The sequence below is a fragment of the Peromyscus maniculatus genome, chromosome 8 (genome assembly GCF_049852395.1).
Source record: "Peromyscus maniculatus bairdii isolate BWxNUB_F1_BW_parent chromosome 8, HU_Pman_BW_mat_3.1, whole genome shotgun sequence".
In the NCBI taxonomy this organism is placed as follows: Eukaryota; Metazoa; Chordata; class Mammalia; order Rodentia; family Cricetidae; genus Peromyscus; species Peromyscus maniculatus.
The window spans coordinates 63,898,193-63,914,295 of NC_134859.1; the positions used below are offsets into that span (position 1 = coordinate 63,898,193).

The 16,103-nt window shown below is 50.5% G+C and overlaps 2 protein-coding genes across 3 annotated transcripts in view; both read left to right on the top strand.

Annotated features, from left to right (window-relative positions):
* The window catches only part of Phf12 (PHD finger protein 12), a 50,554-nt gene extending 42,582 nt beyond the window's left edge, over positions 1-7,972 (top strand). Inside the window, exons 9-15 of one of the 2 annotated variants that reach the window (XR_013041755.1) lie at positions 387-1,182; positions 2,172-2,445; positions 3,308-3,451; positions 4,790-4,888; positions 5,691-5,773; positions 6,282-6,420; positions 6,761-7,972. Coding sequence is in view for 1 of the 2 variants with exons in the window: in XM_006977450.4 (XP_006977512.1) it covers positions 387-1,182; positions 2,320-2,445; positions 3,308-3,451; positions 4,790-4,888; positions 5,691-5,773; positions 6,282-6,420; positions 6,761-7,095 (1,722 nt within the window). In the remaining variant the exon portion in view is untranslated. The remainder of the gene's footprint in view (positions 1-386; positions 1,183-2,171; positions 2,446-3,307; positions 3,452-4,789; positions 4,889-5,690; positions 5,774-6,281; positions 6,421-6,760) is intronic. The other variant, XM_006977450.4, reaches the window with a different exon arrangement.
* A 2,015-nt stretch (positions 7,973-9,987) lies between these two features.
* On the top strand, positions 9,988-16,089 carry Dhrs13 (dehydrogenase/reductase 13). The gene is made up of 5 exons (XM_006977452.4): positions 9,988-10,213; positions 10,300-10,418; positions 11,973-12,096; positions 12,232-12,543; positions 15,076-16,089. The coding sequence occupies exons 1-5, from the start codon at positions 10,087-10,089 to the stop codon at positions 15,525-15,527; spliced, it is 1,134 nt and encodes a 377-aa protein (XP_006977514.1). The 5' UTR covers positions 9,988-10,086; the 3' UTR covers positions 15,528-16,089.
* Positions 16,090-16,103: the final 14 nt, after the last annotated feature.

Consider the following 16,103-nt stretch of genomic DNA (forward strand, 5'->3'; position numbering starts at 1 on the left):
GCAAGAGAACGTCATCAAACAGGCTCCCTCATCCGTTCCCCATCTTCGAGCTGGGCAGTTCTGTACTGTAGGAGTAGATGAGCAGATCCACAGAGAGGTTAGGTGATCCAGCCAGACACACAGCAGATACACTGGGGTACTTGCTGACTGCTGATCACAAGGGGAGCCTTGAGGGCAGAGCCAAATCAGGAGTCTCACGTCCCACTGACTAAGGTAGTACTGCCGAGTGCACCAGTACGTCTTGCCTGGGAATGAGAGTGGGACCCCTCTGTGGTCAGTTGGAAACTTGTTACGTGCTTGTCGACTCTGCCGTAGCCCTGGAGCCTGTGGCAGGACAGAGCGGCACCTCCCGGCCTCTCACCTCCTCTCCTCTCCTTCCGTTGCAGTGGCTCTGTAGTGTTGTTGCGCTCCAGTGCAGCATATTGAAACATTTATCTGCTAAGCAGATGCCTTCGCATTGGGACTCTGAACAGACAGAGAAGGCTGATATTAAGCCTGTTATTGTGACTGACAGCTCAATCACCACCTCCCTGCAAACCGCTGACAAGGCACCTCTACCTTCCCACTACCCTTTGTCCTGCCCCTCAGCAATTAGCACCCAGAATTCCCTGGGCTGCTCTCCACCCCACCAACCCCCAGCCCTAGAGGACATCAGCTGCAGTTGTTGTGTGGAAAAGTCCAAGAAAACCCCTTGTGGGACTGCCAATGGGCCAGTGAACACAGAGGGAAAAGCCAATGGTCCACACCTCTACAGCAGCCCCACTGATTCCACGGATCCCCGGCGACTTCCTGGCGCCAACACCCCCTTACCAGGCCCCACACACCGGCAAGGCTGGCCCCGGCCCCTCACGCCACCATCGGCTGGGGGGCTTCAGAACCACACCGTCGGCATCATTGTGAAGACAGAAAATGCCACTGGCCCCAGCTCTTGTCCCCAGAGGAGTTTGGTACCTGTCCCAAGCCTGCCCCCTTCCATCCCCAGCTCTTGTGCCAGCATCGAGAACACCAGCACTTTGCATAGAAAGACTGTCCAATCACAGATAGGACCTTCGTTGACAGATTCGAGGCCTCTGGGCTCACCCCCAAATGCCACCCGGGTGCTCACTCCCCCACAAGCTGCAGGAGACAGTGTCTTGGCCACAGGCGCCAACCAACGATTCTGCTCACCAGCGCCATCATCAGGTGAGTGCCCCTCGGCCCCAAATGATCAGGAACAATCCTGTGTTCTTTCTAGCACACAGAGTTGAGAGTCCAAAACATACTATCCCTGTGAATACTTGAGAGGACTTTGATCTTTGTGTCAGTGATCCATCTTCCCTTTGTTTCTATGGCAGGAGAAAGGCTGTGTTAGCTTACCTTGTCCCAGCTATAAGATGGGGCTGTGCTCATGAATTTAAGTCACTTCCCTTAGGGTGGCCTGCCAGGTCCAGCCCTGAATTGCAGCTTGGGTCACTGACCCTCACCTTCTGGACCTAGTCTTCTGCATGTCTGTTTCATCACTTTAGAAGGCACGTGCTATCTGGAACCACTGGGGTCAGTCTGAGGTTCAGGGTGTGCTTCCACATACAAGACCAAATCCACACCTGGTACAGAGTCTAAGCCAACTCATTTGAGGAATGTTCATGTTCAAGAAACAAGGACAGAAAGCAGTGTTGGTCTGGCCTAGGAGCTTGCTCTCAGCCACATGCCTAAGGAAAATCCCTCAGGTCTGTTCTTGGCCCAGTATAGACTTGTTCGTTCAGCTGCCCCTGGCAGCTTTTGGACCTCAAGGTTGCTGATCCCAGCATCTGAACCAGGTTTCACATGCTGCTCTCACCTCTGGTCTCCCACGTGAACTGACGTCATCCTCCTAGTCAGCTAGGAGTCTCAGCAACCAGGTGCCTGGGATTTCTTTCCATGTGAGCCCCTGGTCCTGTCTCCTCCTCTGTAATGCCAGGGGGAATAAATTTTGGAACTGTCAGTGGTCCTTGAGCAGAAAGGGATTGCAGGGACAGGTGCCACGGAAGAGTAGAGGGAGCAGGGAGTTAGACAGATGGTGATGACCCACAGAAGGAAGCAACCTCACCACTTGCCCCAGGGTGGTAGATTGCAGCAGTTCTCAGTGCTCTGGAAACTCCTGCGGCCTGGGTGTGTTACTGTTCCATCTACCCTTCCTCACCACACGTTTTTAGCTCTAGGAGTTCCAGAGCCTGTGGGTTGAGAATCAAGAAGGGAACATCACCTTGGGTCCGAAATCCAGAACTGTCTCAGCAATGGGGGATTGGACCGGTGGGTTTCCCTCAGGCGACGTAAGTAACAGTCTTCCTGCTCCGTCCCCAGATGGCAAGGTCAGCCCCGGCACGTTATCCATAGGAAGCGCTTTAACCGTACCCTCTTTCCCAGCCAACTCTACTGCCATGGTGGACCTCACCAACTCACTTCGAGCGTTTATGGATGTCAATGGAGGTGAGTGATGTCCCAGTAATGCTCAGTTCCTTTTGAAGAGGGATAAGGAGATGGGGGTGCACCGCACCCATTTGGGTAGAAAGAAGGCTCTGTCCCGTCTCTGCCTTCTGGTTTGCACAAAATATAATCAGAGGTGAAGAAAAGGAGAACACAGCCAAGATGAACCAGTGGGAAAGAACAGAATCGCATTAGGCAGAAGATCACTTGGTGCTAGCAGAACAGAACTAGGAGCTTGCTTCCATCTGTGGAAAACCCCGAAGTCAAAGAGAAAAAGCACTGGGGTTTTCTGTACAGAGAGTGGATAGAGAGGGTCCATCCATACCTTGCCCCACAGGCAACTGGGGTTGTTGGTTCTGCCCTTTATTTACTTAAAACTAGCCTACCTTACAAGAAACCAAGGCACTGGACACCCCTCACTGTAAACACAAATTCTAGAGACAGAGGGATAGCTCAGTTGGCAGAGAGGCCTGAGTTCACCAGGCGGTGGTGGAGCACACCTTTAATTTCAGCACTGGGGGGCAGAGGCAGGCGGATCTCTGTCAGTTCGAGGCCAGCCTGGACTACAGAGTGAGTTCAGGAAAGGCTCTAAAGCTACACAGAGAAACCCTGTCTCAAGAAAAAAAAAAAAAATAGGCCTGAGTTCCATCCCTAGAATCCACATTTAAAAAGCCAGGTACAGTGGTGCATGCTTAAATCTCAGCCCCCCCCGTCTGATATGTGAATGACCCTCCCTTTTACACATGAGATGCCCACTTTCAGATCTCTGTTTGAGCAAAAGTCACTTGCTGGATTTGCCCTATAGCCCTTAATCTACTTCCACGTTCCATTTCTCAGCTTTTTGATCTTTCTCTTTGGTTGATAGAGATCGAGATAAATATGTTGGATGAGAAGTTGATCAAGTTTCTGGCCTTGCAGAGAATCCATCAGCTTTTCCCCTCCCGGGCCCAAGCTTCACCGGGCAGTGCTGGGACACATCCGCTGGCTTCCGGAGGGCACCACACAGAAGGTGCGCGCGCACACCCCTGCCACCACACCATCAGCTCTCCTGTCTGATGTGTGTGAGTGACCACCTTGCTCCATGGAGAACCCCACTTTGAGTAGCTCAAACTCTTTGTACCTTTGATGGGTTTAATAAAGCACCAAGGTTTTTTATCAGCACGAACAAGATGAACAACAACTTTCTGATCAGATTTGGGGAGTTTACCATAACTTCCTTTCACATGAGTCCACTCTGATTCACAGCAAAGCAGCTACCAGTACTTGGGGTATATGTTGTATGCTTTCTGTTCAGTTACTCTGTAATATTTGAATTAGAAGGGTTATGCAAGGTTCAAGGTGAGAAACAGAAAAACAGTAGGTAAGCTTCCTGGAAATTCTTCTCAAATACTAATCCTACTTTGTTATCTCTGAGCTCTTAGCCCTCAAGAGCTTTGATGCTTCAGGAACTTAAAATACCATGCCAGTATTCTCAGAATCCCAAGAGCTTCTTAGAAATACCAATTCTGGCGACAGGGCGAAAGCTCAGTTGGTAGAGCTCGACTCCTAAAACCCACGTTAAAAAGCCAGTTGTGGTGCATGCTTAAATCGCAGAGCTGAGCAAGTGGAGACAGATGGACCCCTGGGACTTGCTAGCTGTCCAGCCTAGTCTGCTTCTCAAATTCTAGGCCAGTGAGGGACTCTGTCTCAAAAAAAAAAAAAAAAAGAATATGAGAAACAACACCCAAAGGTGGTGGGTTTTTTTTTTTTTTTTTTTTTTTTTTTTTGGATTGGTTTTTTGTTTGTTTTTTCACATATGCCTGATCACGTGTGTGTAGATGAGCACACATGAAATTCAAATTTGCAAATTCTAGATCCTCCCATTCCAAATCCAAAATCAGTTTGTGGGTGGATGGGTGGTAGTGGTGGTCGCGGTGGTGGTCCTAGGGATCAGATCCATTGACTTTTACTGGACAAGTATTGTACAGCTAAATTCTATCTTTGAACAGAATCCATGGGCAGTTGATGTGCTCATTAAAGCTTGAGAAACACTGGCCTATGCCTTATTTTTTCCATGTTTCTTTTTATCATTCTCTTTTTATCATCAGTTGGAATATCCCTGTTAAGTTCCTTACCAGGAGCCCAGAAACTTAAAATATCATATCCTAACTATCTCCAGTGAAGATCCTTCCTAACCTGTGTTGGAAATGCTGTGGGTGGGGTGAAGCCTCCCCTGAAGCAGCTCTGGGTCAGGTGTGGGTTTTAACATGAGTCACCCAGTGGGATTTTTTCCCAGATTTTGTGGGTTTATGTTTGGGTCACAGGTTCTGAGTTTCTGAATGATCCTATCCCTATGTTTGTCTTGTAGTGCAAAGAAAGGAGGTACAGGCCCGAGCTGTGTTCTACCCCCTCTTAGGGTTGGGAGGAGCTGTGAACATGTGCTATCGAACCCTCTACATCGGGACAGGTGAGCCAGCCAGGAAACCGGGAGGGGCACTGGATCTTCAGCCTGATGGACATTTACAGAAGCCCTTTCAGGAGTTGATGGGTCTAAGCAGTGGTTGTCCGGACAGGAGAGACTAAGAACCTTAGACACTCCAGTGGGCTACTTCCTTGGCTCAGGCCTTCTGCTTTACCTGCTCCTCAGGGGCATCTGAAACACTGTAGGGAAGGACTTCAAAAAGGGGACACTTCTATCCCCGGGGGTGACAGGCTCACACTTAACCCCGTCGAGCTGATTTAAGTTAGGGTCTCCTCTGTAGTTCAGGCTGGCCTTGAATTCATGTCTGTCCTCTTCTCTCAGCCTCCTCTCAAGTACTAAAACTACAGGTGTAGCCCAGCACACCCCAGAGCACCCCTTATCCTGGAAATTGCCCTTTAAAGTGATACGGCGGCTTAAAGGGCCTGCACTATTGTGTCCACTCAGATTCACCGTCCTCTTCAGTAACTTAGTGCTCCATCTGGAAAACAGCCACATAGTTAGTCTAAAGCAGACTAACTTTAGAGCAACAAAGGGAAGTGCTGGACATGTGACACACATCTGTAATCCCAGTACTTACCAAACAGGGGCAAAGAGGTCAGGAGTTCAAAGCTACCCCATCACCAAAAAGAAAAGACTAGAAAAGGGGGGGAAGGAAAGAGAAGGGCTCTGAGCTACCTTGAGCTTTCCACTAGCAGCCACCCAGAAGCTACCTCCCTTCTCTTTGACTCCCCCACATACACCTTACCGTCTGTTCTCTGCCTTTTCCTTGACTCCTGCCACCCTGCAGGAGCTGACATGGATGTGTGCCTTACAAACTATGGTCACTGTAACTACGTGTCCGGGAAACACGCCTGCATATTCTACGATGAGGTGAGGGCCGAGATGGGTGGAAGGGAGCTTTCCCAACCTGAGATCTTTCCCCAGCATTGGGCTCTAGGGCAGGGGCAAGAGTGAGCAGAGACCTGGCCTGTCCTCCTTCCCTTGGAGGGAAGAGTACTGTAAGGCATTCCACCATGACAAGCTGCTTACAGGAGGAGCAGGCTGTCATTGCAGCTGGTGTTGCTCATAGGAACAGCTGAGGGAGGCCGCCTCAAAGCGGGGGAGGGGACCAAAATAGAAGGATGTGCCCCTGAGTTTCATCCTAAGTATGTGCCAGTGAATATCAGATCAACAGGACGGTGCTGAGGAGGCAGAGAGGTAATAAGGAGTCAGTAGGGCAGGCTTGCACAAAAAGGTGAGTGGACGAATTCTGAAAGCCACACTGTAACTGAAGAAGAGTATGTGAGCTTGCTAGGCAGAGCAGCAAGCCCTATGTCCTCTCTCCTTCGCCCAAGGCTTCACACAGCAACTACACATCGTGTCTCCCCCTCCTCCTCAGAATACCAAACATTATGAGCTGTTAAACTACAGTGAGCACGGGACAACGGTGGACAATGTGCTGTATTCATGTGACTTCTCTGAGAAGACCCCGCCAACCCCCCCAAGCAGTATTGTTGCCAAAGTGCAGAATGTCATCAGTAAGTTGGAGCAGAGGCCTGTGACCACACAGCTAAGGCCCTGGTCACCTTGGTCCTGCCATGCTGTCAATGACCTACAGTTCTTGGCCTTCCCAATCCCATTGGCCAAGCTCCTTGTTGGTGGGCCTGGGAAAGGTCACCAAGAACCAAGTGCTGAACACCCACATATGTATCAGACCTTTCTGGGGACTTGAGACTCCACCAGCCCATTCTGAGCATCCCTCAGCCCCGATCATATAGCATAGAGAATGGGGAGATGCAGGGGCCCAGTCCTGCCAATCAGCCCAGATAGGCCAGCTGTTCACTGTTCCCCTCCTATGATCATCCCCCTTTTTCCCAGGGCGCCGCCGACACCAGAAACAGGATGAAGAGCCAAGTGAGGAGGCAGCCATGATGAGTTCCCAGGCCCAGGGGCCACAGCGCAGACCCTGCAATTGCAAAGCCAGCAGCTCGAGCTTGATCGGGGGCAGTGGGGCAGGCTGGGAGGGCACAGCCTTGCTGCACCACGGCAGCTACATCAAGCTGGGCTGCCTGCAGTTCGTCTTCAGCATCACTGAGTTTGCGACCAGACAGCCCAAAGGCGACGCCAGCCTGCTGCAGGACGGGGTTCTGGCCGAGAAGCTCTCTCTCAAGCCCCACCAGGGCCCTGTGCTGCGCTCCAACTCCGTTCCCTAGGCGTTGGCCGGGACACCCACCCAAGACTCCTGCAATGCAAAAATGTACACGAACCAAGCCCGGGTGTTTTCTATCCCAGAAACCCTCCAACCACAATCTTTGCATGAAATGAAGAAAACCTTTTGACTGTTTTTTAAGACTTTTTTTTCTTTTCTCAAGTTCTAGGGGGCATTTGCACATATATTTGTACTCAACATTTCATGGGAAAGCGGCAGACCCGAGCTGAGGAACAGCATGGGCAGGGAGGGGAAGGCCCTGGTCTGGACACTTCCAGCACAACCTCTCACCCGCCTCCTGCTCCCTCCTCCTCGACCACCTGCCTGCTGTTGTAAAATAATCAGAAACTTGTTCTATTTTGTGGCAGTGACAATAGTTTTATATTAAAAGAAAAAAATACAGTTTTCATACAGCAAAATCTATACAATATCATTGTTTTATTTAATATAAAGATCGCTACCCACCCCTCCCATGGTCCCCCCTACAAGTTATTCTCCCTTTCTGCGGCGGTTGCACTACAGGTAGCTACTGTGTATGGACAAATGAGAAATGATTTCTTTTTCTGGCTGTCCATCTATTTTATTCAAATAAGGAAAAGTGTATTGGATTTTGTGTAAATACATCTAGTGATGCCATTTTTTCAATGTTTTTAAAGCTGTACAGTACATGTGGTAGAGTGTTTTTCTCAAATGTCTATTGTAGCGAAGGCGTTTTTGTCGTAAGCCTGTTGTGTGTCCTTTTCTGTTCTCGCCACTGCTCAGCCCAGCTCCTTCCCTCCTCCTCTCCACAACTAGTACCAATGTACATAGTAATTGTAATGTTTTAGACTTTACAGAAACTTTCCTGTATTCTGTATATAAAAAACCAAAAATACTTCAAATTATGTTTTCTGCCTGTCTGTCCTGCCTGTCATCACCTTAGAGGGGACCTTCCCTGGGATCTCACTTTTTGCACCCTTTGAACTATTATCAGTCTCAAGGAGCCTCCAAGGGAAGCTTGGTAGAGAAGGAAGATGTTAGAGGTGAGCCTAAGCTAGGAAAATGAAAAGGTGAGTACTTGGCTTTTAGGGGGTACTGTTTCTCTGGAGAATTGTAATAGGGTGAAATTCATTCTCTAGAATAGTGGTTCTCAGCCTTCCTAATGCTGTGACCCCTTAATACAATACCTGGTGTTGTGGTGACCCTCCACCATAAAATTACTTCATTGCTACTTCATAGCTGGAATTTTGCTACTGTTAGGAATCAATGTAAATATCTGACATGCAGGATATCTGATATGCAAACCCTGTGAAAGGGTCATTCGACACCTCCCCTCCAGGGGTCTCCACTCACAGGCTAAGGGCTGCTGCTCTCGACTCTGCAACCCTTAGTGTACTGTGAACGTAATGCAGCAAGTATCTAAAGCCTGGGGCATCCTCACCAAGGCAAACTCGCCACTTTCTTCTCGGAGACTAAGGTGATTTCTCAGGAAGTTCTTCTGGAGAACAGTCTCCCAGAAAACACCTGTGTTCTGACACTGTTCTAAGTGATACCTACTCACGCACTAGTCTATGCTGAGGTTTGAGGATGAGTTTTTTTTTTTGTTTTTTTTTGTTTTTTTTTTTTTTTGGTTTTTCGAGACAGGGTTTCTCTGTGTAGCTTTGCACCTTTCCTGGAACTCACTTGGTAGCCCAGGCTGGCCTCAAACTCAGAGATCCGCCTGCCTCTGCCTCCCAGGTGCTGGGATTAAAGGCGTGCACCACCACTACCCAGCGAGGATGAGTTTTTACACCCACAGCATCTACAGTTGTGCTCCAAGTACACAGTGCAGTTAAATAGAGAGTTTCTCTGGTCTCAGAAATCTGACCCTGGCTGCAAACTCCTGGTGTAGTTTTTTCCAAGCCATCTACTGCCACTGCAGGAAAGACTCCTAAAGGCAGGCGCTCTGTAGTCCCCTCAGTGTCAGCAGGTTATCCACACCGCTAGGCATGTCATAATTGTCAAACATCAAGTGTTTAGTCACTGTCCTAGGCAAGGTCCTTCCCACCCGGAGTGCCTGCACCCACGCCTCCCTAGCTGTCCCCGTCCATCTTACCCTCAGTCACTCCTCCTGAGTAATGGAGTGTCCATGTACTTCTGCTACCTGTGATAACTGTTCCAGAGACAAATTACCTCCTGACACTGTCTCTTTCTTTCCTTTGGAAGGCAGGGGTCAGGTGGAGGAGCATACCTGTAATACTATTTTGGAGGTTTGAGGCAGGAGCATCTCAAGTTTTAAAACCAGCCTGGGCTACCGAGAGAAACTACCTCAAAAACAGAGAAAGGTCAGGTGAAGTCATGGAGTCAGGAAATCACATAGTAGAATCCGGACAACCCTGTCTGCCATGGTGAGAAGCCTCACTGGCCTGAACCGGGAGAGTCCTAGAAGCTGCAGGCTGGGATAATGAAAGGATGAGAAATTAAAGAATCGGTTCATTGAAGGGAAAGCATCCAGGACCGACTCCAAATACACGGGCTCATTCATGTACATAGGACTCCAGACTGAGACACTGAGCTACATACTCACACCTAGAGTAAACAGAGATGTTCATTCAGTCACACGCGTTGGTGGAGACTACAGATGCAGGCACAGCCTGGAGGGACTCCCGCCATGGGCACAGACGCCTACGCAGTGCTCTCACACCGGCGCGCGCCCAGAATCCAGAAGCACGCCCAAACCCTGAGCGGTGATCTTAAGGCCACGGGCATGCACACACCCACCAGTCCCTCACGCACATGTTTCCTGTACCTACCTGGCACACGCTCCGGGGAGTTCACGAGCCTAGGGGGCGCTCCCAGGGCCCCAAAGATGTTCGCCCAGGCACGCCGCCAGGGCACGCAGACGCACGCCTAGGGGGCGCTCGCACGGCCCACGCGCGCGCGCGCACACCCCTGCACAACCTCCCGCCTGCCGCCGCCCTCGCGAGGCCGAAGCGGGAGCGACGAGGCCCGGGCGGGAGTCGGGAGCGCAGCCGGCATGGAGACGCTGCTGCTGGGCGCCGGGCTGCTGCTGGGCGCCTACGTGCTTGTCTACTACAACCTGGTGAAGGCCCCACCGTGCGGCGGCATCGGCAGCCTGCGGGGCCGCACGGCCGTGGTCACGGGTGAGTTCGCGCGGGCGGGCGGCGGGGAGGCCGGGCGGGTGGCCGCGGCCCGACCGGCTCAGCTGGCTCCCGCCCGCCGCCCGCAGGCGCTAACAGCGGCATCGGGAAGATGACAGCGCTGGAGCTGGCGCGCCGGGGAGCGCGCGTGGTGCTGGCCTGCCGCAGCCGGGAGCGAGGGGAGGCGGCCGCTTTCGACCTCCGTCAGGTGAGGCCACCGGGGGACGCGGGGCGCGGTGAGCCTGGGACACGGAGGGCGGAGCAGAGCGACTCGAGGAATCGAGATCAGAGAGGAGAGAGCCGCACCGCCTCTTAAACACTGAAGAGGATGTGGGGACACACAGGGGAGGAACATCAGAACCAAATCCCGGAGGAGACGTACAGAAGAAAGGAGTCGCTAGTCTTGAGATGGTTAAGGATCAGAAAGAGTTAATGAAGCCAGGTGTGGTCCCAGCCCAGGGCCAGGAGCTCAAGGCCATCCTGGGCACTGGAAAGACAAGGAAGGAAATGGTTAGGCTAATGAAGAGCCCCAGAAAGAACAGCAGGTGCAAATGCCCTGAGACAAGAGAGTCTGATTTAGGGAGCGGGGGATGAGAAGAGCAATGTCCTAAAGGGGCTCTGAGCCACAGCCAGCTTCTGGAGGCCTTTACAGATCCCATCGAGGAGTTTAAGACAGCTGAGCTCCGAGAAGACTCTTCAGTAGGCTCTGGACCGACCATCCCGATGGCTTTTTGGAATGAAGTACTCCTAGCTGTGTGGTACCCAGACTGCAGAGGACAGGAGTAAGAGGGCCGGTCTCAGCACACACCTTTAATCCTAGTGCTTGAGAGGCAGAGACAGGTGGATTTCTGTGAGTTCAAGACCAGCTAGGACCACATTGTAAGACCCGGTCTCAAAAAAAAAAGGGGGGGGGGCGGGTTAAGTCTCTTAAGAAAACTTGTAGCCTGGCAGTGGTGACACATGCCTTTAATCCCAGCACTCGGGAGGCAGAGGCAGGCGGATCTCTGTGAGTTCGAGGCCAGTCTGGGCTACAGAGTGAGTTCCAGGAAAGGCGCAAAGCTACACAGAGAAACCCAAGAAAGAAAAGAAAAGAAAGAAAAAAAGAAAGAAAGAAAGACAACTCGTTACAGCTGGTCATGGTGCACACCTGTAATTCCAGCAGAAGAGGCTGAGGAAGGGAACTCATGAGTTCCAAGGCAGCCTGGGCTACAGAGCAGAAGCTGTCTACAACAGGCGATAGGCTGTATGTAGTAGATTTTAAGATAAATGATAACAGAGAGAGGAGATGATAATAGCAAATATCTGCACAGTGCTGACTGAATATTGTACATGTACATGTAATATTTTACATTAACTCTAGCTCAGGCAGGTCTTGAATTCATGATCATTTTGCCTCAGACTCCTGAGTAACTAGGATAACCAGTGTATGCCACCACACCAGACATAACATGTATTTTATCTGACTTAATCTTCACAATTCTTTTTCTTCCAGTAGAAAGTTTTACTATATTATCATCATCATCATCATTATCATCATCATCTCATTTTACAGTGGGAAAACAGAGACCCAAAAAGATTAAGTATCTTATCTGAAGTCGCACTCTAGTTAGAGGCAAAGTTGAGATTTGAATCCACACACCCATTACATACACTCTGAGGCACTGGGACAGGTTTTAGTCATAGTGGGTAGGCTCTCAGATGCCTGGAAGAGGGAGAAGGAGGGAGGTACCTGGTAACAATCCTAGCCCTTGCTGCTCCACAGGAGAGTGGAAACAATGAGATCATCTTCATGGCCTTGGACTTGGCCAGTCTGGCCTCAGTACAGGCCTTTGCCACTGCCTTCCTGAGCTCTGAGCCAAGGCTGGACATCCTCATCCACAATGCAGGTGAGAAGCAGCAGGCCCTGCAGGGGGGTGGCTGGTGGCCTGGAGAGGTAAGCTTGACCTCACCAGGGGCCAGCAGACTCGTCTCGCAGATGGGGATTCCCTGAAACAGCAACTCATGCCTGGCTTCTGCCCTAGGGATCAGTTCCTGTGGCCGGATTCGGGAGGCCTTTAACCTGCTGTTGCGAGTGAACCACGTTGGGCCCTTTCTGCTGACACACTTGTTGCTACCCCGCCTGAAGTCATGTGCCCCCAGCCGTGTGGTGGTAGTGTCCTCGGCCGCCCACCGGCGCGGTCGCCTCGACTTCACACGTCTGGATTGCCCAGTGGTGGGCTGGCAGCAGGAGCTTCGGGCATATGCTGACAGCAAACTAGCCAATGTGCTGTTTGCCAGGGAGCTTGCCACCCAGCTTGAGGGCACTGGGGTTACCTGCTATGCGGCCCACCCAGGTGAGGCCTGACTGCTCTCAATTGCCTGTCATCTGTGTACCGTTACCTGTGCTAGTCCCCAGTCTGTTGAGTCACAGGATGGAAACACTGTCAGGGAGAAACCTGTTCCTTTCTGATCTTGGAACCAGGCTCTCCCCTCACCTGTTTTCTTCCTTTCCTACCTACAAGCTTGGATGCTGACCAGGTGGGGAATAAGAACAAGACCTTAGGGTTGGGGATTTAGCTCAGTGATAGAGCGCTTGCCTAGCAAGGCCCTGGGTTCGATCCTCAGCTCAAAAAAAAAAAAAGAACAAGACCTTGATAGTAACTCTGAGGGCTAGCGCTGCATTTCAGTGGTAGAACACTTGCTTTAGTAGAGGTAAGGCCCTGAGTTTGTACTGTTTGCTTGCTTACTTGGGTATTTGTTGGTTTTGTTTTGTTTTGAGACAGGGTCTCACTATGTAGCCTTGGCTGTCCTCAAACACTCAGAGATTTACCTGCTTCTGCCTCCAGAGTGCTGGGATCAAAGGTGTGGGTCACCATGCCTGGCTTCATTTTGTTTTTTTGTTTGTTTGTTTTGTTTTTGTTTTTTCGAGACAGGGTTTCTCTGTGTAGCTTTGGAGCCTGTCCTGGAACTCACTGTGTAGCCCAGGCTGGCCTCGAACTGACAGAGATCTGCCTGCCTCTGTCTCCTGAGTGCTGGGATTAAAGGTGTGCGCTACCACCACCCAGCAAGTTTTTGTTGTTGTTGTTTGTTTTTTAATGTGTGTATATTAGTGTTTTTTTGGCATGTGTGTGTGTGGTACCTGTATAGGCCAGAACCCTCTAGAACTGTAAAGAGTTAGGGATGGCTGTGGGCATCCATGTGGGTGCTGGAAACCAGCCTGGATCCTCTACAAGAGCAGCCAGTGCTCTTAACCACTGAGCCATCTCTTTAGCCCCTGGTTCGTTGGTTTTTGTTTTTTATTTATTTATTTATTTGTTTGTTTGTTTTAAAGATTTATTTATTTATTATGTATACAGCATGTATGACTGCAGGCCAGAAGAGGGCACCAGATCCTGTCACAGATGGTTGTGAGCCACCATGTGGTTGCTGGGAATTGAACTCAGGACCTCTGGAAGAGCAGTCAGTGCTCTTAACCTCTGAGCCATCTCTCCAGCCCTGTTTTTGTTTTTTTTTTTTTTGTTTGTTTGTTTTTTTTTTTTTTTGAAACACTGTTTTACTCTGGAGCTCAGGTTGGCCTGACATTGTATGTAGCTCAGTTAAGCCCCAAATTTACCCTATTTGTCTTGCCTCATGCTTAGATTTCAAGTGTAGGCCACATGTCAAGCTGAGACCCTGGGTTTGATCACCAACACCATCAAAAAAAAAAAAGTTATGATGGTGATGATGATAAATTACCATTTAGTCAAGGAGCCCTTTCTTTGTGGCAGCCGCTATACAATAGGCATTATGGTGCTGGAACAAAAGCAGTGAGCCAACCTTGGTCTCAGTTCAATCTCCAGGACCTAAAAATTATGCAAAGGAAAATAAAGATCTGCCAGGTGTGGTGGCACGAATGTTTAATCCCAGCACTCAGAGCTCTATAGTGGGAACCCTGTCTCTCTGGACAAAAACAAAAACCAAAGACTTGACCCTCCTATCCAGTGACAGGTGATAATAAAATGATGAGGAAGGGAGGCATAAGAGAGGTCTAGAGTTCTCAGGATGTTTTGTTTTTGTCAGTGACAGTCAAGGAAGAGGTTTGTAAAGGGAAGAATTGAACACGGATCTGAATGAGATAAAGGGATCTTTGAAGCTCAGAAAGCAATCAGCAGACGCAAAGGCAGAAGTTCCTGGTGTGCTGTAGGATAGCTGTGAGGAGAACAGAGAGAGTGGGATGACAGGGAAGAGACAGGTCACAGAGATGGGCTTGAGTTTGAAGGGTTGGAAGGTCCACTTGACTATTTTACTCTGAGTAAAATGACTGGTCTTTAAAAGACCGTGAATCATGATCATCTTTAGACACTAGGTTATAATAGGCCAACAACATCTGTCCTGCCCAGCTCTCCAAACTGCATTTGAGAAAACCACTGCCCAAGGCTCCTTTGTAATTACAGTAGCAGTACTACTAGGAACCTTTATTAAGCTTTTATTTCAATTACAGATCCCTGGCATTCAAAACAGTGGCTGATAGACCCAAGGTGCTTAAAAACTGATGGTTAAAGCCAGCCCTTGGTGGCGCACGCCTTTAATCCCAGCACTCGGGAGGCAGAGGCAGGCGGATCTCTGTGAATTGGAGGACAGCCAGGGCTACACAGAGAAACCCTCTGTGGGGGGGGGGGGGCGGGGCGGGAGATACAACAAAAAAGATGAATGAATGATGGAGATTGGGCAGCAGAGGACACAGCCTGGGGGATGGGAATGTTCAGGCCATTAGGATGGTAGTACAGGCTTCCGGTAGGAAATGGGTTAAGTCACCTCGTGGAGTCCCTGAATACCTGATTGGTACTAACCTGCTTTCCCTGGGGCCCCACGGCGATCCTCCACAGCTCTTCTTTCTTCCTCCACAGGACCTGTGAACTCCGAGCTCTTCCTGCGTCACCTCCCCGGATGGCTGTGTCCTATATTGCGCCCACTGGCTTGGCTGGTACTCCGGGCCCCTCAAGGGGGTGCCCAGACACCCCTGTACTGTGCTCTGCAGGAGGGCATTGAGCCCCTCAGTGGGAGATATTTTGCCAACTGCCGTGTGGAGGAGGTCTCCCCAGCTGCTAGAGATGACCAGGCTGCCCACAGGCTATGGAAAGCTACCAAGAAGCTGGCAGGGCTTGGGCCTGGAGAGGATGATGATAGCCCTGATGAAGAGCCCCGACCTCAGGAGGATCTAGGGGCCCCATCTTCTCTGGATGCCCCCAGCTCTGAGAAAACCACAGTTTCTGGACCTTCTCAGAGCTCTCAGGGCTCACCAGACTTGTCTACATTGACACAGCGAAGAATTCAGATGAAGGCTGAGCCTACACACTAACTTTCCTAACCCGTCGGCTAGAATGCTTCTGTAGTGCAGTAGGACCCCTCAAAACCTCAGCTGTGTGCCTGGCCACGGAGGGGTTGCCACATTTACCTTGGTGGTTCAGTTTGGGGACCTCTTATGTCCTAAACAGCCCTTTTCCTAGTGAAAGGAAATAAGTACTACTTCCTAAAACGGACAGTAATCCCAGGTCCAGGGATGATATGTCAAGACACTGGATTGCTTTTGGAATTTGATTTTCCGGTTTCTGGGCTCTTCCCTGAATAATGATCCGCCCCGGGGAAGGGCTGGGGACTTTGCCGCTGATGCACTGTTGATGTTGAACGTTCCTGAACCAAGGGAGCCCTTTGCAACTTTCTAGCTAGGTAGTTCCTTGACCCCCATTTTACCGAGGCAGGACTAGGAAAGGACTCAGGGCAGAGACTGGTTATTTGAGCCCCGGGGTCTGCTGTAAGGCAGGTGCCCGAGGGGACGCCGCTCAAGGAGTTACTACTACTGATGGGCCCCAAAGGTGCTAGGGGGGCCAAGCCCCCTGGAATAAAGCGAGTTGACCACAGACGCGCAGGCTCCCGC

Bases quoted from the DNA above. Each gene is read 5' to 3' on its own strand.
- Dhrs13 (XM_006977452.4), top strand. From the start codon at position 10,087: ATGGAGACGCTGCTGCTGGGCGCCGGGCTGCTGCTGGGCGCCTACGTG. The intron at 10,214-10,299 runs GTGAGTTCGCGC...CGCCGCCCGCAG, and splicing joins CCGCACGGCCGTGGTCACGG to GCGCTAACAGCGGCATCGGG. The intron at 10,419-11,972 runs GTGAGGCCACCG...GCTGCTCCACAG, and splicing joins CCGCTTTCGACCTCCGTCAG to GAGAGTGGAAACAATGAGAT.